We start from the raw sequence: 26,960 nt of genomic DNA on the forward strand, positions 1-26,960 counted from the left end.
ACATACACCACAGAACAGTACTATATGTGAGATCTTGCACATATAGGGGATGAGAGTTCAATATATGTTCACTAAAATTGCTCAAGTCACCTCAGTTATTAGGCAGGTTCCTTATGACTATTACTCTATGAATTTGCTTACTGATTGTGAATATGAAGTAATGTAAATTAACTTTTTAAAAAAAGGAATCTTTAGAATCTCTTTTGAATAAATACCTGGCAGAATAAATGAACTCTAGTTTCCATCTTTCTGTTTAGAGGTAAATTCTGTCCTTGAGGACTCTCGACTTTGATGAACAACTATGAATGAGCAATAGTACAAAACGATTTCCTGCCAAAAAAAAAAAAAAAAAGATATAAAAATCACATGCTTATTTAGGAGACTTAAGCAATTATATTTACCTATCTGAAGTTATCTCTTCAACGTAACACTGACTTGGGGTATGATACACAATAAATTTTGCCAACACAGATATGTGGACAAACACTAGAAAAAGAAGTTAGTAGACTATAAATCACAGATCAGTTCCTTAACTTTACCTTTTGTGGTATAAGGAGAAATCCAATTTCAAATGGCATACAAACCAGAGAAATCCAGTTACATCTGTTTATTTAAATAAACCCTGAGAAGCAGAACTGCTAAGACAATAGTAATCACTCATGTTACCAAATGCTTCCTATGTGCCTATGTGCTAAATATTATGATAAAGACTTGAAGAGATCAAGTTTCCCAAGATCACACAGCCAGCAAATAGTGGAGACAAAATTTGAATTCAGACAATTTAACTCCAAGCATGTGGTTTTCAGTCCCATAGAAGATTGCCTCTCAAACAATACTACTACTGCAAACAAAAAATGATGTAGCCTCACTTTAAACCAAAGACTTTTGCATTAGGCAAATGTGATAACCAACACTTAGAAATTCCTCAAATTTTCACATTTTTAACTCATATCTGAGTTACATTTAATGAGCTATTTATCACAGTGCTAGCTATATTACATTACATTACATTGCTAGTTATAATCATCAGTCTTTTTTGTAAAGTTTAACTGCAGGTATTAATATTCTAATGAAGACAGAGTACTTAAAATCATTTGTATTTATTTCTGACATATGTCAATGTGATATGTCTAACATTCCTGGAATTCAAAATGTTAAAAAATAAAATAGAACCACATTAAAAAATACTCATCTCTGAAAATATCTGAAATCTATACAGGTCTCCCCAGTAACCCATTCTATGTAATCTCTTCTAGATCTTTTCTAACCAGTTCAATCTTCATACCTCTAAACTACTGTATACTTACTGTCTTCACTATTCTTGTCTTCACTATTTAACTGACATTAATCATTTGCCTTGTATTTGTATTTAATTTTCACATGTACAGCTCCTATACCAACTACAGCCTAAATTTATAAAGAACTGGGACTGATAACTTATAATTCTTAAAATTACTTCTCGCAGTATCAAACACAATGCTATATATATAATGAGGAAAAGCGCAGAGGAAAGAAGGGAAGGGATGGAGGGAGGGAAGGGAAAAGAGAGGGACAGAGGGATGAATGAACAAATTCCCTCCCTACTAAGCTACTCACCAAGAGTTCTTAAACCATCAAAGTGCTTAATTAAGCAGAGTTGGCACGTTTTGAATAAATCTTGAAAGGAACAACTGTTTTGTAATTTATTGACCAGATTATCAAAAAGTTGGCAGGTCTTAATTTGCTGGATGAGTAAGCCTCTCCAAACTTAAAAGAAAAAATTAACATAGAAAGTCTGTCTATTCTCTATAACTTTGACCATACAACTGTTTCTCAACTCTTTCAATCCTGTATCTGTGAACTTGCAGGAACAAATCAAGAGAAATGGAGGGAGACGTATCGCTCTTCTCCAGTCATCTATCCATGAATTCAAAGTGTATGTTTCCATGCTTAGTATGCACTACGTTCTCTCCCAGGCTCTAGGGATATAGCAATGAACAAAACAGGAAAAAAAAAAATCTGCCCTCATGGAGCTTACATTCTAGTCAGGGATCGAGATGATAAAATAGAAAAATAAAACATATCATATGTTAACTGCAGTAAGTACCAAAAAAAAAAAAAAAGTAAAGCAGGGAGGGGAATATGAAACGTAGTATGGGGAGGAGATGCAGGGAACAGAAAAAGTGTCCAAGGAAGACCTTACTGAGAGGGAGACTTTTGAGTACAGACCTGCAGGAACTGAAGAACGGGTCTGATTAATATCTTAGGGAAGAGCATTTCAGCCATAAAGAAAAGTAAGTACAAAAGCCCTAAGGCAAAAAGAATGTTCAAGTAATAGTGGGAAGGCCCCATGAGGCTGAAGCAGGAGAGATCAGAGAGGCTAAGGGAGGATGGCAGATCATGGAGGACCCCTAGATGACAGTAAGAACTTTGGCTTGTATTCTGAAGGACTGACAAGCATTGAAGAGTTCTGGGGAGAAGGATGATATAATCTGAAGTTCTTTCTGAAAGGCTCACTCTGGTTACTATGAGGAGGAAAATCAGGTAGGTCTGGATTCCTGGATGCCAAGTGAAGAAAGGTACTTCAAGAGTGAGTAATCACGCTGTGCATGGTGGCTTATGCAGGTAATCCCAGCACTATAGGGTGGTCTAGGCAGGAGGGCTGCTTAAGGCCAGGAGTTCAAGACCAGCCTGGACGTAAGTGAAATTCTCATCTCTACAGAATTTTTTTATTTAGCTGGGCATGGAGATCTTAGTCCCAGCTACTCCAAAGACTGAGGCAGAAGGATCCTTTGAGCCCAGGAGTTTGAAGCTGCAGTGGACTATGATTGCACCACTGCATTCCAACCCGGACGACAGAGAGAGACCTTGTCTCAAAAAAAAAAAAAAAGGTGGGTGAGATCAGAACTTAATGTTCACTAGGTTTCACAACACGGAGGACACTGACAGCCTTGAAAGGAGCCATCTAGGGGTAGGTGGTAAGAAGACAATGTTCTTGAAGTGGGTGCAAGAGAGAACGGGGTAAAGAAATTGAACCCAGCCAGTAGGGTAAGCTCTTTCAAGAAGCTATGCTGTTAAGAGAAATAAGGTAGTAGCTGAGGGGAAAATGGGGCTGTGAGGGTTTAAGACGAGAAAAACAAAGGCATCTTCACTGAAGCGTGACTCTGTATGACATTCCTTCACAAAGTACTTTCCTCTTTCGTGCCACATTTCCCTCACAAGCCGCCCCACTCACTTGCTTTTCCCTCGCCAGAGGGACTGCACATCATTAATACCAACTGCTTACACAACTCCATTCCGGCTACTGCCATTCATGAACGTTCAAGCATCCGTCACTCCGTTTTCATATCTGTGCATCAAACATTAACGAACCTCCTCCTCTACCAAGAACCCGCGCTGGGGAGGCTGCCCATAGGCCCTGCCCGTGTAAAGCCAGCAACTTCTATGGGAAGAAAGCGGGCGTGTAAGCTAGTGAGTGAACGACCCGCAAGATGGAAATGGTGCCCTAATAAAGGTCTCAGCCCCACGCTGAAAGAGCAGGGAAGTGACCCAACCCGCGGGCCGCCAGCCTCGTACAACGGCCACCATTTCTGAGGAACCAACTTTGGTTGGTTTGGTTTTATTGTGTTTATGTTTTTCCTATGTATTTACTGTATGCAGGTGGGCAGATCAGTCCCAGTCACCCTTCACTCTGCCCCTTTGTCCCACTCGGTCCCCTCACTCCTCACTGTTCCTTTCTGGAACCTTCCTTAACCCAGCCCCAACACTGTTCTACTTCATCCCTCGCACCCCACTGCATTCTCCACCCTGCACCTCCCCTCCCATCTCCTCCACGAGTCTTGCCTTCCTTCCCCACCTCTCTCCCCTGAGGGTCCCACTATCGGCCCGGAGCTGCCCTCCCTCCCGCCTGGCTCGAAGCCCTAGCGCTCTCCGCGGTTGGCGGGACCCAGCCGTCAGCCCCTGAGGCCCCTCGAGCGGCGCCGCTCTAGCTCTTCCTCCTTCCCAGGCTCCCGCGCAGCGCGGCCCCGCCCCCGCAGTCACCTGACCGAGCCCGACGCTCCGCCCCCCGAGCACCCCGAGCGGGACGGGCCCGGGACACTGGCCGCCGTGGAGACGTCGCTGCCACGGCCACCGCCACCGCTCAGGGGCTCCGGGGCCGTGGGGCGCGGCTGACCTCAACGCCGCCTCCGCGCCGACTGGAAGGCGCTGCGGCCGCGCCCTCCTACCCCACCTCATAAGGGCCTGTGACCTCACTAGGCGGGCGGAACAGCGCTGCCCTCCAGCGGCGGGGACTCCGGTCCGCACCCTTTCCTCCCGCAACCCCGGCCTCGATTCCGCCCTCCGTCCTTCCCACCCGCTCGTCACTCTTCCCTAATCGCTGTTCATTGTCCAGTGCGCTGTCCCACCATGGTCTGACCCCACTTCAATTTTATCTTCCGTCCATCCATTGAACACCCCCGACCCCCGAGCCCTTTCTTCTAAAACATTCCGTCCTTCTTGGCTTCTGCTGCTCAATAATGAACAGCAGCTCGAAGGCCATGTGTCCCATGGCTTTGCTGAAATTTGTCTCGGGCTGCCTTTCAGGGGATTGTCGTTTCCTTTTGAAAGAGATACTTTGGTTAGTTTGATTTTATTGTGTGTGTTTGTTTTTCCTATGTATTTACTGTCTGCAGTTGGGTAAAGTACTTATGCTCTCTGAGTGTCGATTTTCTCATTCTTCCATTGTTGTGGAAATTCAAAAATACGTAGTGCTCAATAAATGTTACAATATTTAATCCCTTCCGTGCTACTACTGTGTTCATTTAGATCTTAAACCTTGCTTTGTAGGCATTCTTTAATTTTTTTATTTTGAGATTTTATTATTATATATACAAATCACAATTGTAAATATTTAATGGGGCACAATGTGGTATTTTAATATATATACACACAATATGGAATGACTAAATCAACCTTAACATACCCATCACCTCATTTAATGTTTTTTGTGGTGAGATATTTGAAATTACTCTTAGCAATTTTGAGATATACTACACATTGTTATTAGCTGTAGTCACCACACTATGCAATAGATCTGAGAAACTTACTGCTTTCTGTCTGACTGAACCTTGTACCCTTTGAACAGCATCTCCCCATCCTCAGTCTCCTACCCGCCCCCTCCCTTCCCAGTCTCTAACCACTGTTTTACTGGCTACTTCTATGAGTTTGACTTTTTAAGATTCCGCATATAAGTGAGATCATGTGGTATTTGTCTTTCTGTGCTTGGCTTATTTCACTTAGTATGTCCTCCAGGTTCATTCATGTTGTCACAAATGACAGAATTTCTTTTTTAAGGCTGAATAGTATCCATTGTATATATATACCACATTTTCTTTATCTGTTCATCCATTGATGCATACAGGTTGATTCCATATCTCAGCAATTGTGCATAATACTGAAATAAACATGGAAGTGCAAATATGTCTTTGATATACTGATTTCAGTTACTTGATATATGCCTAGAAATAGGATCACTGGATCATATAGTAGTTCTATTTTTAATTTTTTGGGAAATCTCTACATAGTTTTCCATAATGGCTGCAATAACATAACACCAACAGTGTGCAAGTTTTCTCCACTTCCTCACCAACACTTATTATTTTTCAGCATTTTCATAATAGCTACTTTTTTTTTTGAGATGAAGTCTTGCTCTGTTGCCCAGGATGGAGTGCAGAAGTGCAATCTCAGATCACTGGAACTTCTGTTCCTGGGTTCAAGCGATCCTCCTGCCTCAGCCTCCCAAGTAGCTGGGATTACAAGTATGTGCCACCACACTTGGCTAATTTCTGTATTTTTAGTAGACACGGGGTTTCACCATGTTGGCCAGGCTGATCTGGAACTCTTGACTCTCAAGTGATCCGCCCACCTCAGCACCCCAAAGTGCTGGGATTACAGGTGTGAGCCACCACATCCAGCTTGATAATAGCCATTCTAACAGGTGTGAGGTGATATTGTAATTTTATTTTGCATTTCCCTAATAATAGTGATTTTTTTTTTTCACAAACCTGTTGGCCATTTTTATGTCTTCTTTTAAGAATGCCTGTGTCAGGCTGGGCATGGTGGCTTGTGCCTATAATCTCAGCACTTTGGGAGGCCAAGGTGGGAGGATTGCTTAAGCCCAAGAGTTTGAGACCAGCCTGGGCAACATAGTAAGGCGTCATCTCTACAAAAAAAAATTTTTTTAATGTCTGTTCAGATTATTTGCTTTCTTGCTACTGAGTTTCTTGTATATCTTGGATATTAACCCCTCATCAGATGTATGATTTGTAAATATTTTCTCCCATTCAGTGGGTTGTCTTTTCACTCTGTTAACTGTTCCCTTTGATGTGCAGAAGCTTTTAGTTTCATGTAATCCCATGTGTTTATTTTTTGTTTTGTTCCCTGTGTTTTTGAGGTCATGTCCAAAAAAATGCCCAGACCAATGTAGTGGAGCTTTCCCCTTATATCTTTTTCTAGTGGCTTTCTTCTATGTTTTCTTCTAGTAGCTTTCCCCCTATGTTTTATTCTAGTAGTTCAAGTCTTACATGTAAGTCTTCAATCCATTTTTACTTTTGTGTATGTTGTGAGATAAAGGTCCAAATTTCATTCTTCTGCACATAGATATACCGTTTCCCAAAAGTTTTTATCAAAGAGACTCCTTTCCCGATTGTGTGTTCTTAGCTCCTTATCAAAATTCAAGTCTGTAAATTCTGGACTCATGTTCTATTATAGGCCAATGTGTCTGTTTTTATGGAATACCATGCTGTTTTGCTTATTGCAACTTTGTCATTTATTTTAAAGTCAGGTAGCATGATGCCTTCAGCTTTCTTCTTTTTGCTCAAGATTGCATTGGTTATTTGGGATCTTTTATGGTTCCATATGAACTTTAGGATTTTTTATTTCCATGAAAAATAACTCTGGAATGTTGATAGAAATTGCAATGAATCTATAGATCACTTTGAGTAGCATGGGATTTTTTTTTTTTTGGAGACAGCATCTCATTCTGTTGCCCAGGCTGGAGTGCAGTGGTGCAATCTTAGCTCACCACAATCTCCGCCTCCCAGGTTCAAGCGATTCTCCTTCCTCAGCCTCCCAAGTAGCTGGGACTACAGGCATGTAACACCATGCCTGGCTAATTTTTGTATTTTTAGTAGAGACAGGGTTTCACTATGTTGGCTAGGCTTGCCTTGAACTCCTGACCTCATGATCTGCCCACCTCGGCCTCCCAAAGTGCTGGGATTACAGGCATTAGCCACCGCACCCAGCCTCATGGGCATTTTAATTATATTAATTATTCCAATCCAAGAACATGGGCCATCTTTTCATTTATTTGTGTTTTCTCCAATTTCTTTCATCAGTGTTTTGTAGTTTTCAGTATAAAGATGTTTCACTTTGTTGGTTAAATTTACACCATTTTTGTTTCAGTTTTGGTTTTTGCTAATGCAAGTAGAATTATTTTCTTAATGTCTTCTTTGGATAGTTTGTTTTTAGCATCTAGAAATGCTGCTGATTTCTGTGTGTTGACTGTGTACAGCAACTTTACTGAATTCATTCTAACAGTTTTTTGGTGGAGTCGTTAGGGTTTTCTATATGTAAAATCATATTGTCAACAAACAGAAAATTCCAACGCTTACTTTACTGTTAAGATGCCTTTTATTTCCCTCTCTTGCATAATTGTTCTCACTAGAACTTCCAGTGCTATGTTGAAAAAAACAATGGTAAGAGTGGGCATCCTTTTCTTGTTCCTGATGTTAAAGGAAATGCCTTCAACTTTTCACTGTTGAGAATGTTAGCTATAGGCTTGTCATATATTACCTTTATTGTGTTGAGGTACATTCCTTCTATACCTAATTTGTTGAGAATTTTCATCATGAAAGGATGTTTAATTTTGTCAGATGCTTTTTATGCATCTATTGAAATGATCATATGGTGTTTGTCCTTCATTCTGTTTATGTGGTGTATCACATTTGTAGATTCCCATATGTTGAACCATCCTTGCATCCCAGGGATAAATCCCACTTGATCATGCTGAATTATTCTTTTAATGTATTTTTGAAGTCAGTATGCTAGTATTTTGTTGAGGATTTTTGCATCTATATTCATTAGGGATATGACCTATAATTCTTCAGTGCTTTTTAAATGTATGTATATAGTTTATCCCCCCCAAAGATTATGAAATATCTGAGTGCTGAGACCATGTCTTTTATTTTTGAAAATATCCCCAATCCACCCTCCCTCCCCCACGTTTCCACTCCCCACATCTGTTGTGTTTACAGTTGGTACCTCGGAGTACCGTTCAGTCAGGCAAAAGGCCCTCTAAAGATTTTAAGAGAGGCTGGCCATGGTGGCTCACACCTGTAATCCCAGCACTTTGGGAGGCTGAGTGGGGTAGATCACCTGCCTGGCCAACATGGTGGAACCTCATCTCCCCTAAAAATACAAAAAAATTAGCTGGGTGTGGTGGCAAGTACCTGTAATCCCAGCTACTCAGGAGGCTGAGGCAGGAAAATCACTTGAATCCTGGAGGCAGAGGTTATGGTGAGCTGAGATTGCACCATTGCACTCCAGCCTGGGTGGCAGGGTGAGACTCCGTCTCAAAAAAAAACAACACCAAAAAGATTTTAAGACTGTGGTTCACAGGTCCTCTCATTCAAACAATAGGGCATCTAAGAAACTTAAGGTCTTTGTCCTTCAGCAGAAGCCCAAGGTAGAAAGAGACAAAAGAGATTTGCTGACATGACTTTTGTCTCCTAGACTAAAACCCAATAAAATTCACAATGGATTCAAAAATTGTTTTAAGAGAATTGTATTGTCAGAAACACTGTCAGCTTGAGCTAAAAGAAAGTACAAAAAGGAAAGGGGCCTTTGGACCTCCACATTTCTACAAACAGGAAGCAAACTAAGAAAACTATTTAGATGCAAACACATCTACCTTTCACAAAAAAGGGATGACTTAGAGGATAAAACCAAGAGCCCAGAGGATGGAACCAAAAGCCATAGGGTTTTGAATGTGGATCTGCAAACCTGTACTCAAGTGAATTTCAGAATTGCTATGAACCAGTGACTTCTGTGTACCTTGTTTTCCACCTGTTGGAACAGGAGTGTCCATAGCAGTTATCTCTCTGCCCCTGCCATTTTACATTGGTTGTTGTAGGGAAAGGAACATATGACCTTTTTCTTTTTGTTCACAGAACTTCAGATTGAAAGGCATGTACCTGAGTAGTTATATTTAGAGAATTACATCCAAGAAGCCTCATCTTTACTGGACTTATATAGAGGATAAGATTCTGAACTTTGAATTTTTGCTATAATGGGATAAGATTCTGGGGCCTTAGAAGGGGTAATTTTATTCTGATGTGGGAGAACTATAAATAATTTGTGACCAGAGGGTGGTCTAGGGTAGACTTAAAATATGACCACAATCACTTTGATATTTGTATTAGTTTCCTATGCTGTGATAACAAATTACCACAAACTTAGTGGCTTAAATAGCACTAATTTATTATCTCAAATTTCTGGAGGCCAAAAGCAAAAAATGGGCCTTACAGGGTTAAAATCAAAGGCTGCATTCGTTATTGAGGCTGTAGAGGAGAATCCATTCTTTGCCTTTTCCAACTTCTATAGGCTGTACAATTCCTTGACTTGTGGCTGTATCAGTCTTACTTCCATTCACTCTCACTCTGGCTCTCCTAACTGCCTCCTTTATTTATTTATTTATTTGTTTGTTTGTTTATTTATTTATTTATTTTGACAGAGTCTTACTTTGTCACCCAGGCTGGAGTGCCATGGTGCAATCTCGGTCAACTGTAACCCTTGCCTCCTGGATTCAAGCGATTCTTGTGCATCAGCCTCACAAATAGTTGGGATTATAGACATGCGTCACCACGCCCAGCTAATTTTTTTGTATTTTTAGTAGATTCAGGGTTTCGTCATGTTGGCTAGGCTGGTCTCAAATTCCTGGCCTCAAGTGATCCAACCGCCTCAGCCTCCCAAAATCCTGGGATTACAGGCATGAGCCACCATGCCCAGCCCTGCCTCCCTCTTGTAAGGACACTTGCAATTACACTGAGTCCGCTGAAATAATCCAGGATGATTGCCTCATCTAAAGATCATTAATTACCTCAACAAAGTTGTTTGTTCCACATAGGGTAACATATTCACAGGTTCTGGAGATAGGAATGTGGCTGTCTTTGGGGGAATGATTCTGTCCACAATGCTCCTCCCTTCAAGAGGTGGCGTCTATTCCCCTCCTCTTAAATGTTGGCTGGATTTAGTGAGCTACTTCTAATGAATAGTGTATGGCAGAAATTATGGTATGACACTTACAAAACTAAGTCATAACAAAACATCGTGGCTTCCTCCCGGTTCTCTCTTGGATTACTCCCTCTGGGAGAAACTAGCTGACATGTCATGCAGACTCTCAAGCAGTCCTATCGAGATGTCCAAGTGGTGAGGAACTAAGGCTATTGCCAATAGGCAGCATGGAATTGATGCCTCCTGCCAACAGCCATGTGAGTAAGCCATCTTGGAAAATGATTCTCCAGCCCTTTTTAGCCTTCAACAGTCCTGGCCAACAGTTTGACTCCAACCTCTTGGGAGTCTCTGAGCCAGAACCACCCAGTTAAGCCATTCCTGAATTCCTGACCACAGAAACAGCAAGATAATGTTTGTTGTTTTAAGCTACTAAATTGTAGAGTAATTTCTTATGCAGCAACAGATAACTAATACAATCCCCACTGAGTGCAGTGGCATGCACCTGTAGTCCCAGCTAATCGGGGAGGTTGAGGTGGGAGGATTGCTTGAACCTAGGAGTTCAAGTCCAACATGGGCAACATAGCAAGACCCCACCTCCTTAAAAAATAATAATAAATAAATAAAATATAAATAAATAAATAAATAAAATAAATAAATTAAATAATACAATCCCCAAGGTCACATATCGACCTATGATGGCTACTTAACTTCTAGGTATTACCTCTGCATTCCAGCCTGCAGGATTAAGGAAATGGAGAAAAGTATGTTCCTTCCCTTAAACAGTATTTACTGGAAGTTGCATACACCTCTTTCATTTACATCTCATTGCCTATTAGATGGACACATGTAGCTACAAGATTTTTGCATGCTAACTTTGTATCCAGCAACTTTACTAAATTTGCTTATTAGTAATAACAGAATAATATTTATTCTGGGCAACCATGTGCCCAACTAAAAATCAGAATTTCTAATACTATGTGAGAAGCAGAAAACATACTGGGCACGGTCAGCAATCTCTGTCACAATGGTGAGTGTAAGGGTCAGGAAAAGCAAAGTTCAGCACACACCCATCAACATTTTTTTTCCCATTTCTTAACTAAGTATTTCCACTGGCCACCAAAGTGATATTTACACATCATCACTGTGATCTCCCCAAAGAATCATGCCAATTCTGTATGAGTCACTGGAAAATCCAGTTAAGATACTAAAATGAAATCAATTGTGAAACTTTTTCCTTACAAGCTCTTATCAGGGACACTGCTAAAGAATAATTTACAATGGACATTTTTGTTTAAAGGCTCTTAAATTTTCTAAATGGAGCTTTCTGTAAGCAATCTTTGGTGTGTCAGAAAATACACAGCTGATGAAAAGTGTTTCCTTTATGCAAGGAGTTGGAGGGGCTTCATTATAACAATAGCAGCCTCAAGGAAGGCAGTCATATTCCTGACTTCTGCATTTTCTTTTCACATACAAACCATTCTTAGGTAGCCACATTAAGTGGGTTTTTTAATTTTCATGTAATTATATACTTAATCCTAATCACAAGCTTCTAAGACTGCCTCCTTGCACGTTTTAATCAAACTAAAACAAATTAGGAATATATACTTCCATAAGTATGTTGTATTATAAAACCAAATAAAAATGATTTTTAAATGGCTTATTTGCAGAGCATACATTATGGTTCCATTATATCATTGTGAAAATTAAGTACTAATTCCCAGGCAATCTGCTTGTAATTGGTCCCAGTGATCATTAGATGGCTCTGTTACTATAGAGTCTGGACTAGAGAAGGCAAGAGTTAGATTACAAATGTGGCTTGACATATAGTTTTTGATCTCATTTTACCTAAGATTCTCTATTTTCATCCAGACATTTAGTTAGCAGTTAACAAGACATAAATAAAACACAGTGACTCTCAAAATATTTCACCATAAAAGGTCTCAGTCTAGGTTCATGTAAGCTCTTAATGATGTCATGCATTGTATTGTGCTGAAGAAAACGTATATTATGCAAGGAATTTCAGACTCAGGCCAGGCACGGTAGCTCACACTTGTAATTCCAGCACTTTGTGAGGTTGAGGTGGAAGGATTGCTTGAGCCCAGAAGTTCAAGACCAGCCTGGGCAATATAGTGAGACCTCATCTCTAAAAAGAAAAATGTTTTTAATTAGCCAAGTGTGGTGGCATGTGCCTGTAGTCCCTACACTTTGGGAGGCTAAGGCAGGAGAATTGCTTGAGCTTGGGAGGTCAAGGTTGCAGTGCCCATGATGACGTCACTGCACTCCGGCAACAAAATGAGACCCTGTCCGAAAAAAAAAAAAGGACTCAAAGACAAAGGTTATGGTATCACTGTTCTGTAAAGTACTTCAGTCTCACACTGTTGGTGCTCAATAAATTTTAAATAACAAAAAGTAAAGTAACAAATTCTAATTATTATTCTAGCATCCTATAGGATGAACGTGTTAATAATTAGGACTTTGATCCCATCTCCTGTGAATAAATTCTGTAAGAATATTTTCTTGCTTGCATCTTGGTACACATAAAAAGTATCTTGTTCATTTTTTCCCAGGATTTTGACCTATTATTTTGGTTTTTCATGGGAATCTGTGGTCATGCATGAAACCAAGATGCCCAAGATCACTTAACCTAGAAAATGGGTCAAAGTAGATTTTTGTTTTGTGTGAGTGGATATTTCATCTTCTGAATACGTTATTCATCTTCTGAATTTGTTATTAACTGTATATAGTAACTGAGCTGCCTTACTATAAAGTTCTTGCTAGGAAAGGAGGCTACATATGTGAGTCCTTAAATCAGAGCATGAATTAGAATCACCTTGAGCATGAATTAGAATCACCAAGAAGTCTTCTTAAAACAGATAGTGGGTCCCCACTCCCAGATTTTCTGATTTAGTAGTTGTGCGATGGGGCCTGTCAATTTTCATTTCTAACAAGTTTCCAGCTGATATTGATGTTGCTGGTATTGGAACCACACTTTGACACCCACTGCCTTAAACAAAATTTGTCCATTTAAATGGTCCTGTCAATAATTTGCCAGTAAGCTCTTATTTTATCCATGTATGCCTCCTACAAACAAAACCTAGGCTACATTGGCAGTCTGTTCTTTTGAAATTGCACAAGTTCCTAAATAATACCCAATTTTTTTAAAAATTCAAACTCTTAGAATAATAACCTACTCATTTTAAAAATATTAAATCTAAAGAGGGCCAGGCCCAGCGGCTCACACCTGTAATCCTAGCACTTTAAGAGGCCAAGGCCATGGGATCACTTGAGGTCAGTTCGTGACCAGCCTGGCCAACGTGGTGAAACCCCGTCTCTACTAAAAATACAAAAATTAGCCAGGTATGGTGGTGCATGCCTGTAATCCCAGCTACTCGGGAGGCTAAGGCAGGAGAGTCGCTTGAGTCTGGAAGGTGGATGTTACAGTGAACAGAGATTAACCACTGCAGCCTGGGTGACAGAGCAAGACTCCATCTCAAAAATAAATAAATAAATAAAAATGCAAAAACTTGTGGGGCATGGTGGTGGGTGCCTATAATTCCAGCAACTCAGGAGGCTGAGGCAGGAGAATCACTTGAGCCCAGGAGGCAGAGGTTGCAGTGAGCCAAGATCATGCCACTTTACTCCAGCCTGGGTAACAGAGCAAGACTCTGTCACAAAAAAAAAAAAAAAAAAAAAAAAAAAAAAAAAAATGAAAAAGACGCTCTGGATTCTGAAGCTAGCTTCAGTACCCATAGTAGTCATCATTCTGTTACATTTGGGAACATGCTTATTCTAAAGTAATCATTTCTGAGTCAATGACACTTATTCTTTCACCCAAAGAAAACAGAAATAACAACACAGGAAGCACTGGGCAGCTGTAGGCCAATTCTTTTTAGAAAGTACATTTAATTCACTGTTGCACAAACCCAAACAGAGAAGGTGGTTAGGAAGTCAGGAAGGCGCTTAAGAAATTTCAACCCGGAATACTTAACAAAGAAAAAGAGGCTTTGGACCCCCACATTAAAATCATGGATGACTGGCCAGTCTAGATGGCTCATGCCTGTAATCCCAGCACTTTGGGAGGCTGAGGCAGGTGGATCGCCTGAGGTCAGGAGTTCAAGACCAGCCTGGCCAACATGGTGAAACCCCATCCCTACTAAAAATACAAAAATTAGCCAGGCATGGTGGTGGGCACCTGTAGTCCCAGTACTTGGGAAGCTAAGGCAGGAGAATCACTTGAACCCAGGAGGCAGAGGTTGCAGCGAGCCAAGATTACATCATTGCCTTCCAGCCTGGGTGACAAGAGTGAGGCTTCGTCTCAAAAAAAAAAAAATCATGGATGACCTAGGAATATCTGAGAAGTAAAGAACTGACTCCTAATATGGCAACTTGTCAGGAATATTCAAAGTTTCCCATCATTGTCCACAGATCCTAAGACTAGACATAAATTTTCTCCAAAAAAGCTAGATACAATCCCTTTGTACTATGATATCTGATGTCAGAACACTGTTTAGCTGTTCACCCAACAAGCCAGAACTGCTATTTGCTACCTCATGAAAGCAGCTACAGGTTAGCCTCACATATTGACAAATAGTACTGGTCTTCGAGACCTGTGAACTTCATTCCAGTAGCTCAGAGAAGATTACTGATTTGACTCACCCTTTAAACACATTTTCTTCCCCTTCAATATAGCTTCTTCATATAAAACATCTTATCAAAGAAAATGTCCCATTAACACTCTCATGGATCTGTCTTAGCAGCTGAAGGTCATAATTAGGTTCCAGACTTCCTGGTTCCATGACTATCCCTCCCTGTCCCCTACTTATCCCTCTACCACATTCCCATTCCCTACAGTAGGGAGTGATCCATGGGTGAGACAGGGCTCAGTCATGGCTCGGTATCTAATTCCAAGGCGTATTCTTAATGCTAACACAAGAATACAGAACAGATACTTCAGCTACTTATGAATTCCTCTTCCCTAACATGTGGATGCAAACGTGTGCAAAGTGAAGGAAGAAGTAGTAACCAAATGACGCTTAAGTGCTACATCAGGAGAGATGTAATTATTAACAAATGTTGGAAAAGGGGTTTGGAGAGAGGATAGAATGAGACTCCCATTGAGAAAGGTGATATGGAATGACATCTGCTCTTGCCAAAGCCCAGTCTCTCAGATCTCCCAACTAAAAGCACAAACAGTATCAATATCCCACAGAATCTTGACCACACATTTGATGCCACAGTAAGTCCCAGCATGTTAGAATGTTGACACTGAAAGAGGCCTTCAAGACTGGCTGCTCAAAACCCATCATTTCTCAGACTAGAAAACTGAGCCTTAAGGTGAAGAAAGTGACTTGCCTTAATTAGAGTCAAAGATTATTTAGCTGCAACACTGAGGCCAGAACTCCAGTTTTCTGCTCATGGAACAACTTATTAAGTCTTTTTTTTTTTTCTTGGGTGTTTGGGAGTGGCTTTTAATGTTGGATGTATGTCAACACCAATGGAGCCACTGCTCTTCTGGAACAAAAGAATAGTCCCTCTTTCTCAGGAAAGGTCCAGTGTGTCCATCCATCCATCACCATAGCCTTCCAGCGTGAGAGAGCCTCTCACAGATCCAGCCCCTGGGCAGTGACTTTTGGTGAATGATACCAAGTGGGAGTGTCTGTACCCTGCCCAAGTCTGTGTGGTTTCCTATGCTCTCCTTCTTTGCCATCACATACACTTACAAATATAACGCAAGCATGTTTATATACATGTTCCTTTAGGTTAAGAAAACCTCATCATGAGAAAAATAAAATAAAATTGCATTGTGGCCCCTCAGATTAAAGACTGAGTTAAAATGAGGTTGTCCAGCTCATAGAAGAGCAGGCCACACATGCTGATACAACTGGCCCATCATTCCATCCTGGCACTATTCCCAGCCAATTCATGGGAATAATTTCTTCACAAGGCAGCCAAGAGGTAGTAGGGAAATGCAATGAGCCCCATGGATGGATACAGCACACGGAGGCACAGGGCTGGGTATGTAGAGGTGCCATGGATGAGGGAAAAAAGGCCAGAAGAGTAGGGCCAGACCCCTGGCTCTACAACAGCACTCTCTCCCTTAGAGGAAAAGCATCTGGTCATGAGAGACATCCCCAGCTCATAGCAAATGTCTACAGCAGTGACGTGTGGAATTAGGAGATAAAGAGATGGTGCTGGCGTAAAGGTGATACGCTTCTTATAAACAAACCTCCAGGGTAGAGCTGCCAATAGGGCAAATCTGGAGGGTTGTAATTATGAACCGGAAGATGTCGATACATCCCCCAGGCCATGAATGACCCCTGAGTGGCCCTGCCATCCTCACTCCCAGCAGGTCAAAGAATTAGGTTGCAAGGACTTCCCTTGCAATAAAACCATAGCTGGATTGAGGGGATGGTGAAAGGCACAGGCAGCTTTGATAGTTCAGCTCTCCCCAACTCCTCCTTCAGCCTGAGGGAGGGGAAAGGAGGCAGAGGTACAGATGACCTGGGCTGCCAAGCCCAGCAGCTCCTACCATAGCTGCTGAGAGTCAGGCCTGAGAACTATAAACTTATGAACTCAGGGTAGAGCCAAGGCTTGGCGTCCCTTCCTCTGGAATGAGAGGCCTCAGCCCTGCCCTTCTCTTCAGGGACAATGGCCTGATGAGGAAAGCTGGCTCCTCACTGAGGTAATGATGAATACCTGCTCAGCTCCATAGTCACCCTCAAGCTAAGCAGGAAGAATTCCTGCAGGAGGCATCCTGGGGACAAAGGCTAAGGAGCTCGGCTTATCAGAACACATCACAATTTTAAATTACACACTCCCACATGCAACACATATCCCCCCCCCACAAACACACACAGACCCATACTTCCACATACAAACATTCTCCCAACCCACCACATTCTGAGCCCCAAATCCCTCCCCACAAATACTGTCCTCTGTAAACATGATGGCAGAGACTCCTGCAATCCTGGCACAGGCTGATAATGATCTGAAGATGACTGCTTATCATTAAGTGCCCCGGTAGGTGATATTGGTGAAGGTAGATGTGGCCTCTTTATATAGTGGGTTGTTCGCCTGTGGAGGAAACAGAAAAGCATCTTACAGTGAATTCCTCAGTCCTTCCCTACCCCAAAAGTTTAAAATTCATCTAAGAAAGTTTTCCCAAGGCACCCTTTTCTGGAATACACCATTAATGAAACAGAAAAATGTTCATTTTACTCACACTTTAGTTCTTGGCATGAAAACTGACAGGAAGTAACAGGAGGAGATGAGGTAGAATGCCATCCCGCCACTGTTTCTTATTTCTTATTTATTTATTTATTTACTTTTTAGACAGGGTTTCATTCTGTTCCCCAGGCTGGAGTGCAGTGGCACAATCTCAGCTCACTGCAACCTCCACCTCCTGGGCTCAAGACATCTTCCCACCTCAGCCTCCCAAGTAGCTGGGACTACAGGCACACATCATCACCATGCCTGAATAATTTTGCATTTTTTGTAGAGATGGGGTAGGGAAGGGTTTTGTCATGTTGTCCAGGCTGGTCTCAAACTCCTGAGCTCAAGCGATCCACCTGCCTCAGCCTCCCAAAGTGCTGGGATTACAGGTGTGAGCCACCACACCTGTTCCCCATTACTATTTCTAAGGAGCTAAATTCAGCCTATCACTCTTCAGTGATCCCACAGCACTGTAGGACAGAACCTCTCCTATTTTACTCCTGTGTCCTTCTCTGTTTTGCCCTTCTCCCCTTTTCCATTCCCTGTGACAGTGATGGGAGATGTAGACAAGGGACAGAAATGTGGCAGGTGGAGTTCAAAACACAGAGGACAGCTTTTGCTCAAATAAGTCTCAATTTGTTTTCATCTAATCCTGCCAAGCACTAACCATGGCCAGGCATGGTGGCTTATGCCTGCAATCCCAGCACTTTGAGTGGCCAAAGTAGGAAGATCGCTTGAGCCCAGGAGTTCAAGACCAGCCTGGGTAGCAGAGTGAGACCCTGTCTCTACAACGGAAAAAAAAATACAAAAATTAGCTGGCTGTGGTGATGTGTGCCTATAGTGCTGGCTACTCAGGAGGGTGAGCTAGGAGGATCACTTGAGCCCAGGATATCAAGGCTGCAGTGAGCCGTGACGGCACCAGTGCATTCCAACCTGGGTGACAGAGTGAGACCCTGTTTCAAAAAAAGAGGGAAGGAGGGAAGGGAAAGTAAAGAAAGGGAGGAGAGGAAAGGCGGGGAGAGGAGAGCGGACGGGAGGAGAGGGGAGGGGAGGAGAGGGGAGGGGGAAGCACTATCCACAAAACTGTCATGTGATCAGAAAAAGTAAGACCCTCACTAGGATTCCCAAACTATTCTCCAAAAGAGTCTGAGGCGGGTGGATCACAAAGTCAGGAGATCGAGACCATCCTGATCAACATGGTGAAACCTCGTCTCTACTAAAAATACAAAAATTTGCTGGGCATGGTGGTGCAGGCCTGTGGTCCTGGCTGCTTGGGAGGCTGAGGCAGGAGAACTGCTTTAACCAGGACCCAGGAAGTGGAGGTTGCAGTGAGCCAACATCGTGCCATTGTGCTTGAGCCTGGCGACAGAGCAAGACTCCGTTTCAAAAAAAAAAAAAAAAAAGTAACAAATCTTTGTTTCGTGAAGCTACCATTAAATAAGGTTTAATGGTAGCTTCACGAAACACATTCTTGTGGGCCTCATAGGTACAGGATGTTCCACACTGTTCTAACAGAAACATTTCAGTTTCATGGGACCCTTGAGTACAAAGCTCTGGGATCACCATCAAATGGGAACAAACTTGCAGCCTAACCCTGGACATCTGGGGAGTGAAATGGCCATTTGGAGGGTCCAGGAAAAAGCTGAAATGTGAAAAAACAGTCAAAAGGGAATAGAGTAGGATTAAGTATATAGAATGTTCTCAGTAAGTGCTTGTTTAATTAAATAAAATAAGGATAAAAGAGTAGAGTCTGATTTGGAAGTAACCTTTTTTGTTTTTTGAGACAGAGTCTTACTCTGTCATCCAGAGCACGGTACGATCTCGGCTCACTGCAGCCTCCATCTACTGGGTTCAAGTAATTCTCCTGCTTCAGCCTCCCGAATAGCTGGGATTATAGGCATGCGCCACCATGCCCGGCTAATTTTTATATTTTTAATAAGAGATGGAGTTTTGCCATGTTGCCCAGGCTGGTCTCGAACTCCTGAGCTCAAGTGATCCGCCCACCTTGGTCCCCAAAAGTGCTAGAATTACAGGCATGAGCCACCACACCCAGCCTCGAAGTAACCATTTATTTGAGGAGAAAGAAAAGAATGAAGTGGAATGACATCTGCCTCTATTTCTAAAAGGCTAACCCGAAAATATCCCTATAGTAACCTAATTCCCTCCCAGAATCAGGCAAAGTACTTAACTTCTCTGTTCAGTTTCTTCACCTACAAAATGGGAATAATAATATTGCCCACCACGTAGTGTTGTTAGAGGAATGAAATAAGTTAATACATAAAAAGCATTCAGAACAGTTCCAGGCACATGCCAAATCCTCAGGAAATGTTAGTGATCATATTTTTTCCTATTTGTGTTTAAGGCTTTGGGCTTCATTAGCATACAATATATTATGTGTTCTCAGGGTAGGGTTGTCTTGTCACCCTCAGTTGGAGAATATGTTTCTTTCTCATTCCTTCAGGGTCAGGGCAAAGCTGGGTCCTATCTGTGTTTGGTCAGTACTACCTGACGTGGCTCCTAGTGACTGTATGGTAGACAATCAGGTGGTTTTTAGGAAGCCGAAGGACAAGGGGACAGTGAGACCATCTCTCCCAGTTTCCAGAACAGAGGATAACAGGAAGACAATGGCGCTGGCTGAACCTGACCACCCGAAGCATCTGCTGCTTCCACTGAAGGGTCTCAGACCAATGACTTTTTAGAAGATGCCCAGCCCAGCCTCTTACTGTGTCCCATTTTGCCCTGGCGCGTTCTTCCTCAAATTTAGCAAACTCTTTTCGGTCGTGGATAGTGATGAGGAGCTTCCAGATGAGCAGAGCAGCAAGGCCGATGAGCAGAATGGCCCCCATCACTGAGAGCAGGACAACTAGGATGTCAGGGCCCTTGGGACACTCTGTCAGGAAGAAGCACAGAGCAGGGTGGTTGTGAATGAAGCAGGAATCACTTGAACTGGCTGTGAATAAAGTGTTCTTGACAAAGCGATTAAGGTCCTTGAAGGAAATAGGACAGTTTTCAAAATTTAATTTTTTAAGGGGGCAATCTTTAGGACAGCAATAATCTGTCCTGAGTGGCTCAAATCAGAAGCTTAGACCTGGTAACCCCTAGACAGAACCCAGTCATACCTCTGTGTGGGGGTTCACCCAAGTGTTTATTTTTAAAATTAGACACAAAGAAGGGAACAACAGACACTGGGACCTACTTGAAGTTAGAGGGTAGGAGGAGGGTGAGGATCAAAAAACTACCTATCAGGTACTATGCTTATTACCTGGGTGATGAAATAATATGTACACCAGACCCCATGGCTCACAATTTATCTATAGAACAAACCCGCACATGTACCTCTATAGCTAAAGAAACGTTTTTTAAAAATTAAAAAATTAAAAGTTGGCTGGGTACAGTGTCTCACACCTATAATCCCAGCACTTTGGGAGGCCAAGGTGGGCAGAGCACCTCAGGTCAGGAGTTTGAGACCAGCCTGGCCAACATGGTAAAACTCTGTCTGTACTAAAACTACAAAAATTAGCCAGGTGTGGTGGCATACACCTATAATCCCAGCTACCTGGGAGGCTGAGGCACAAGAATCACTTGGATTTGGGAGGTGGAGGTTGCAGTGAGCCAAGATCATGCCATTGCACTCTAGCATGGGTAACAGAGTAAAACTCCATCTCAAAAAAAGAAATAAAAAATAAAAATAAATAAAATAAAAAATAAAAATTGATTTTATCGGCAATATTGAATAATCAGGAGATTCTCCCCCTAAAATTTTATATTATTCTCTTTAAAAAGAAAGTCCAGACCAGGCACAGTGGCTCATGCCTATAATGCCAGCATTTGGGAGGCTGAGGCAGGAGGGTAACTTAAGTCCAGAGGTTCAAGACCAGCCTGGGCAACATAGTGAGACCCTGTTGCTACGATTTTTTTTTAATTAGCCACGCATGGTGGCATATGCCTGTAGTCCCAGCTACTCAGGAGGCTGAGGTGGGAGAATCGTTTGAGCCTGGGAGGTCAAGGCCTGGGAGTTCATGCCACTGTTCTCCAGCCTGGATGACAGAGGGAGACCCTATCTCAAAAAAAGGAAGAAAGAAGGTGGGGGGAGGAAGGGAGAAAGAGAGAGAGGGGAAGGTAGAGAGAGAGAAAAAAAAAGAGAAAAGAAAGAAAAGGAAAGGAAAGGAAAGGAAAAAGAAAGGAAAGGAGAGGGAAGGGGAGGGAAGGGGAGGGAAGGGGAGCGGAGGGGAGGGGAGGGGAGGGAAGAAAATCCAAATGGCTAGAAACATTGGTACCTATATTCCTGCAGGGCAGCAGCTAGCTAGAGCTGAAGAGGAGCTGCTCCTTTTAGTTAAAACGCATGTTTTCTAGTTCACCAGAATCCCCACCACTCTCCCTTCTCTCTCCTAAAGGAAGGCAGTGTGACTTGGTGTGTCTGTGCTCCTGTGGACATTAGAGCGAGACTCCCTGGGTTGGAATCCTGACTTGTGACTTAACTCTGCTACATGATATTTGGAAAATTACTTAACCTTTCTGAATGTCTGTTTCCTGTTTCTCTATCTTTAAAATGAAGATAGTAATAGCACTGGCTTCAAAAGAAACTTGTTATGAGGCATAATTAAATTAAATATATCCTAAAAACTCAGAACAATGCCTGGCACAGAATAAGTGCTCAGTAAATATCAGCTACCACTGTAAATGATCTTCTCATACCCAGCTGTTTTTACTAACTTATTTGCTTCCTTAGCCCCTGCAAGTATTTGTGTCTGTTACCCTGGTTCATATATTTACATTCCTGAGGGCTACGAACCTAATGACATTTTTTGCATTCTTAGAGACCAGGATCTGCCAGTCAAGACAATATTTTGAGTTCTTTCCCAAAATATTAGTCATCTAAAATCATAACCCTATTGAAAGCTGACTTCCTGTTCAACCCCAGTCAACAACTAACACAGGCATGTCGCGCCTCTGGGGGTCAAGCTGAGCATACTCTGCAGAGGTCTACTTCCCATAAATGTCAGGTATATAATAGGTGATCTTACTCCAGTAACTCAAGTGTTATGAAACCAGGTGTTTATATATGAGGGAGCTGATGAGCCTGGAAAGGAAGTCACACCCACTTTCCACACTGTCTCCCACCTTCTCCAAACATACACCCAATGCTCACCACACACAACACAAAAACAACCACCACCACAACCCAAGCTGGCTGTCTCCCAGCCTGCCAAATTACAACATGTCTGTAATTAAATGAATGCCTGGAGAGAGGCTGTGAGGTTCCAGTGTCCAAGTTCCCAGGAGTGAAGGGCCCCAGTTCTTCTGGGAAAAACAATTATGGATTCTCTGGAAGACTTGGATAGGGCTGACCCTCAATTCTCAAAGTAAAATCTCTTCAATTCTGCAAAATTAGTATGGGCAGGACAGGTAGGGTGGCAGAAGGTCTTCAGGCAAAAACAATCTGTTAACCATGTATCTGGAGAGGAGTTTGGGGTGGGCTTCCTGGAAGCCGAAGGCAAGATCAGTTAACCTCTGGAGGGTCCTTCCAGCCACAGCAGTAGACCAATGACAAATGACCTAAGGTCAGAGAATCCTGGGTAGGGTTGGCAGATTCAGCAAACAAAAATACAGGACGCTTGGCCAGGTGCAGTGGCTCACACCTGGAATCCCAGCACTCTGGGAGGCCAAGGTAGGCAGATCACTTGAAATCAGAAGTTCAAGACCAGCCTGGCCATCATGGTGAAACCCAGTCTCTACTAAAAAATATAAAAATTAGCCAGGTGTGGTGGTGGGCACCTGTAATCCCAGCTACTCAGAAGACTGAGGCATGAGAACTGTTTGAACCCAGAAGGCAGAGATTGCAGTGAGCCAACATTGCACCACTGTAATCCAGCCTGGGTGACAGAGCAAGACTCTGTCTAAAAAAAAAAAAAAAAAAACCAGGAAGCCAAGACAAATTTGAATTTCAGATAAATGATTATTTTTTACTATAAGCGTGTACTAAATATTGCATGGGACATAGTGTATTTTATTTGGCAACCACATCCGGGAATGTTAAGAGCCCAGCTCAGGAGCCCACTCCATGTGATTAAACTCCACTTGGCCAATGCCAAAACTTTTGGCAGTGCTGTCTTTACTTCCCTATGGTAGCTCAGCCCTTCAAGGAGCGTACCTGCAAGACCGTAAATTGGAGAAGAGAAAAGAATGATTCCCCTGCATTGTCTGAGACCCCAGCTGCAACATTCTACTCTAAGCCAGGAAATGATTAGAGTTGGGAGATGAGTGGGGAGGCACAGCCTAGAATTCCAGGGCAACAACATAGGAAATGTTGGCAGGGCGCAATGACTCACACCTGTAATCCCAGCACTGCGGGCGGTGAGGTGGGGCGGAGCAGGAGGGGTGATCACTTGAGCCTAGGATTTTCAGACTAGCCTAGGAAACATAGTGAGACTTCATCTCTACAAAAAATAAAAATTAAAAAGTAGCCAGGTGTGGTGGTGTATGCCTGTAGTCCCAGGGAGGCTGAGATGGGAGGACTGTGTGAGCCCAAAAGGTTGAAGCTGCAGTGAGCCAAGGTCACACCACTGCACTCCAACCTGGGTGAAAAAATGAGACCCTATCTCAAAAAAAAATCGGAAATGTGGGTCTATGGATCTGGGCTCCATTCTCCTAATGTGGAGGAAGGGGTGTTATGGCAGTAAATACTCAAAAATGTTTTCCAATAACTCATCTTAATCTGTTGTTTAAGGGGAACAAAGGCCATAAAGGTGTTAAAGGGAAGGAAGCAATTGACAGCATTGGATGGTGACAAGCCTGTGGCTGGTGTCTTATGATGGGATGGACTCCTCCTGCTTCCAGAAGGCACTGTCCTTTCAGTGTTCAGGGCAGCTTTGCATTAGTGCCTCAAACCCATCCCTACGTCCTGCAGTAAACCTGGAAAGGTCAACACCTCCAACCATCAGGCCTTCCTCTGAAGTACAGTCAACCATCTCACTTTTAGTAGTGCAGATATTGTGTGCTGTAAAGTCCTAAAATTTAAATTATTTACTTCTTGACATCATTGCCTCAAAAAAATGCAATGATACATTTTGTCCACTGATGAGACCCATATCTATCTTCTTCTCTTTACCTGCTTTCTGGTTTTTCTGTCTCCTCAATTAACAAGTCACTTTTTTGATAATATTTGTGTTTATAAATACCCTTCACCCAGATGACAGTCCCTAACTTACCATTTATTTGTTTGTTTGTTTGAGATGGAGTCTCAACCTGTCAGCCAGTTTGGAGTGCAGTGGCATGATCTCAGCTCACTGCAACCTCCACCTCCCAGGTTCAAGTGAGTCTCCTGCCTCAGCCCCCTGCGGAGCTGGAATTACAGGCATGCACCACCACACCCAACTAATTTTTTTGCATTTTTAGTAGAGACGCCACGTTGGCCAGGCTGGTCTCAAACTCCGACCTCAGGTGATCCACCCACTTTGGCCTCCCAAATTGCTGGGATTACAGGCATGAGCCACCACGCGTGGCCCCTAACTTATCACTTGCAGGCTTAACCTGTTTTGTTTAAGAGGCTCAATGAGTAGAAATTCTTGCCTAATATGGTTCTCCCTCTCCCTCCTGGGGCAGGGCCAGGAGCCCTCAGGGTTCACTCACCTGGCTCTTCTACCACATACAGGATGGACTTTCCACTGGAGTCTTCGTAGTACTGGAATCTGACAACACAGTCATCCTCATTCTTATAGGTACAATTCACTGCATCTTTGCCAGTGTCCTCTGGGAGTAGGGAAAATGGAGGAATAAAAAGTGAGTCAATTGCTGGAAGATGGGGCCACTCCAAACCCCTATCACAGGACTTCTGGAAAAGTATGTGACAGGAAACCCTGTGCCTCCTGTGCACAATGCCCAGATTCAAGATGGCTGTTGTGTCTGGCAGTTGCCAGTCACTGACCCCCACTGATGTATTTTGTACTGCAAAAAGGGCCCTTTTTGGTTCTTAATGCTTCCTCTGAAAGAGACATGATATAACAGTATTACACAATTTAATTCAAATTCTGGCTTCACTACCTACCTGTTGTGTGATCTTGAGTGAATTACCTGACCTCATCAAGTCTTTCTTCATCTATAAAAAGAAAATGATACCCCCACCTCACAAGTTCAGTGAACTAAACAGCATAAAGTAAGTAGTGCCTAACAAATAGTTGGTGTACCCTTCCCTCTCTTTCCTTTCTCTGTTTGCTTAGTGATTCTCAATAGTTTGCTTATGCAGCTGCTCTATTTCTTCCATTTCTGTTTCTGATCCAATATACTTCCCCAGAGCTATCCTCTCTTCTCTGACTCTCACCATGTTTTGTAGACTTCATCTCTTCTAATTCTAAAACCTGTTATTCTGCCATGACACTAGGGGTTACCCTCCACCAGCTGCACTATGCCCCACACTGATGAAACCAGGTGAGCGAAACCAACACATGCTGAAATTAAGCAAAGGTACCCAGGTCACACAGCAAATTAGTGATGAAGCAGAACAAGAACAGGAGTCTCAAAACACATACTGCAGACCTGAACTCAACAACCCTTCAGAAAACCAGCGGAATTATAATACAGGGAAAAGAGTATGGATTTTAGGATCTAGTTCTCATCTTAATTTGCCATTCCCTTGCTTGGGCCAGTTACTTAACTTTCCTGAGACTCAAAATGAAGATAATAATAGTGCTGTAGTTCTACTTCACTAGGCTGTTGACAGAATAAGATAATGTACATGAAAGGTACTTTATAACTTTTACAAGTTACAAAATTCCATACAAATAAGCATTTATTTTAATATGCTTGTTTCCAAACTCTTTTCCCCGTACTACAATACCACCAGTAAAGGGAAGGTGGAGGTAGAGAACTACTTATCAATTAACTTGTAATACCCACCTAGTCTGGATGATAAAAATAACTCAACATCTCAGCAGCCTCTCCTCTCTGACAAAAGCGTAGCAAGCCTAATCTCCTCCACAGGAAAAACTAGATCCCCAAATCAAGCCCCATATCACTAACCTCACCCCAGCCCTACGTTTGATATTAGCCAGAGGCCCAGAGATCAGCCTCTTTTCCATAACACCCCCACCAGGAAGCTGACTGGCTGGCTGTGTCTTACTGTGGCTCTCTCTGAAATGTGTTTCTACTTTCATGGGAGATGGCTATCTGTGGAGAGATTGCCATCTCCCTAGTACTACCCAATGCCTCACTAACCCATATCAGATGTGACGACAGCAGCAAAGATCATCTCCTTTTAAGAAGTACAGAGAACACTTCAAGAATAATTTCAGGCAAAATTTTTTTTCTCCCCACTGTTTGTATTTCTGTCTGACTTATTTCAAAAGGTGGGCAGAAGGGCTTCAGATTAAGATTTTGGTTACCTATCCATAAGGTTGAAGGTTTCCCTCCAAATCTGCAAAGCTTTAAGCAAAATCCTGGGCACTGCATAACACTTTTAGAAGTAAACTTGGTAAACGCTTACTGGCCTACTAAGCTAAGAT

General features: G+C 42.5%; 2 protein-coding genes across 4 annotated transcripts in view; both read right to left on the reverse strand.

The window, feature by feature from the left end:
- The window catches only part of EFCAB13 (EF-hand calcium binding domain 13), a 237,660-nt gene extending 233,497 nt beyond the window's left edge, over positions 1-4,163 (reverse strand). Inside the window, exon 1 of the mRNA XM_032265955.1 lies at positions 4,021-4,163. The gene's annotated coding sequence lies outside the window, so the exon portion shown is untranslated. The remainder of the gene's footprint in view (positions 1-4,020) is intronic.
- A 10,801-nt stretch (positions 4,164-14,964) lies between these two features.
- Positions 14,965-26,960, reverse strand: part of ITGB3 (integrin subunit beta 3) — a 56,994-nt gene continuing 44,998 nt past the window's right edge. For 2 of the 3 annotated variants that reach the window (XM_032265958.1, XM_032265956.1), the window contains 3 exons: positions 25,093-25,212; positions 20,187-20,353; positions 14,965-17,325 (listed from right to left, as the gene is read on the reverse strand). In XM_032265958.1, the coding sequence (XP_032121849.1) occupies positions 17,260-17,325; positions 20,187-20,353; positions 25,093-25,212 (353 nt within the window). In that variant the 3' untranslated portion in view covers positions 14,965-17,259. The remainder of the gene's footprint in view (positions 17,326-20,186; positions 20,354-25,092; positions 25,213-26,960) is intronic. The other variant, XM_032265957.1, reaches the window with a different exon arrangement.

Source organism: Sapajus apella, unplaced genomic scaffold (genome assembly GCF_009761245.1).
Source record: "Sapajus apella isolate SASKATOON/1434 unplaced genomic scaffold, GSC_monkey_1.0 scaffold153, whole genome shotgun sequence".
NCBI lineage: Eukaryota > Metazoa > Chordata > Mammalia > Primates > Cebidae > Sapajus > Sapajus apella.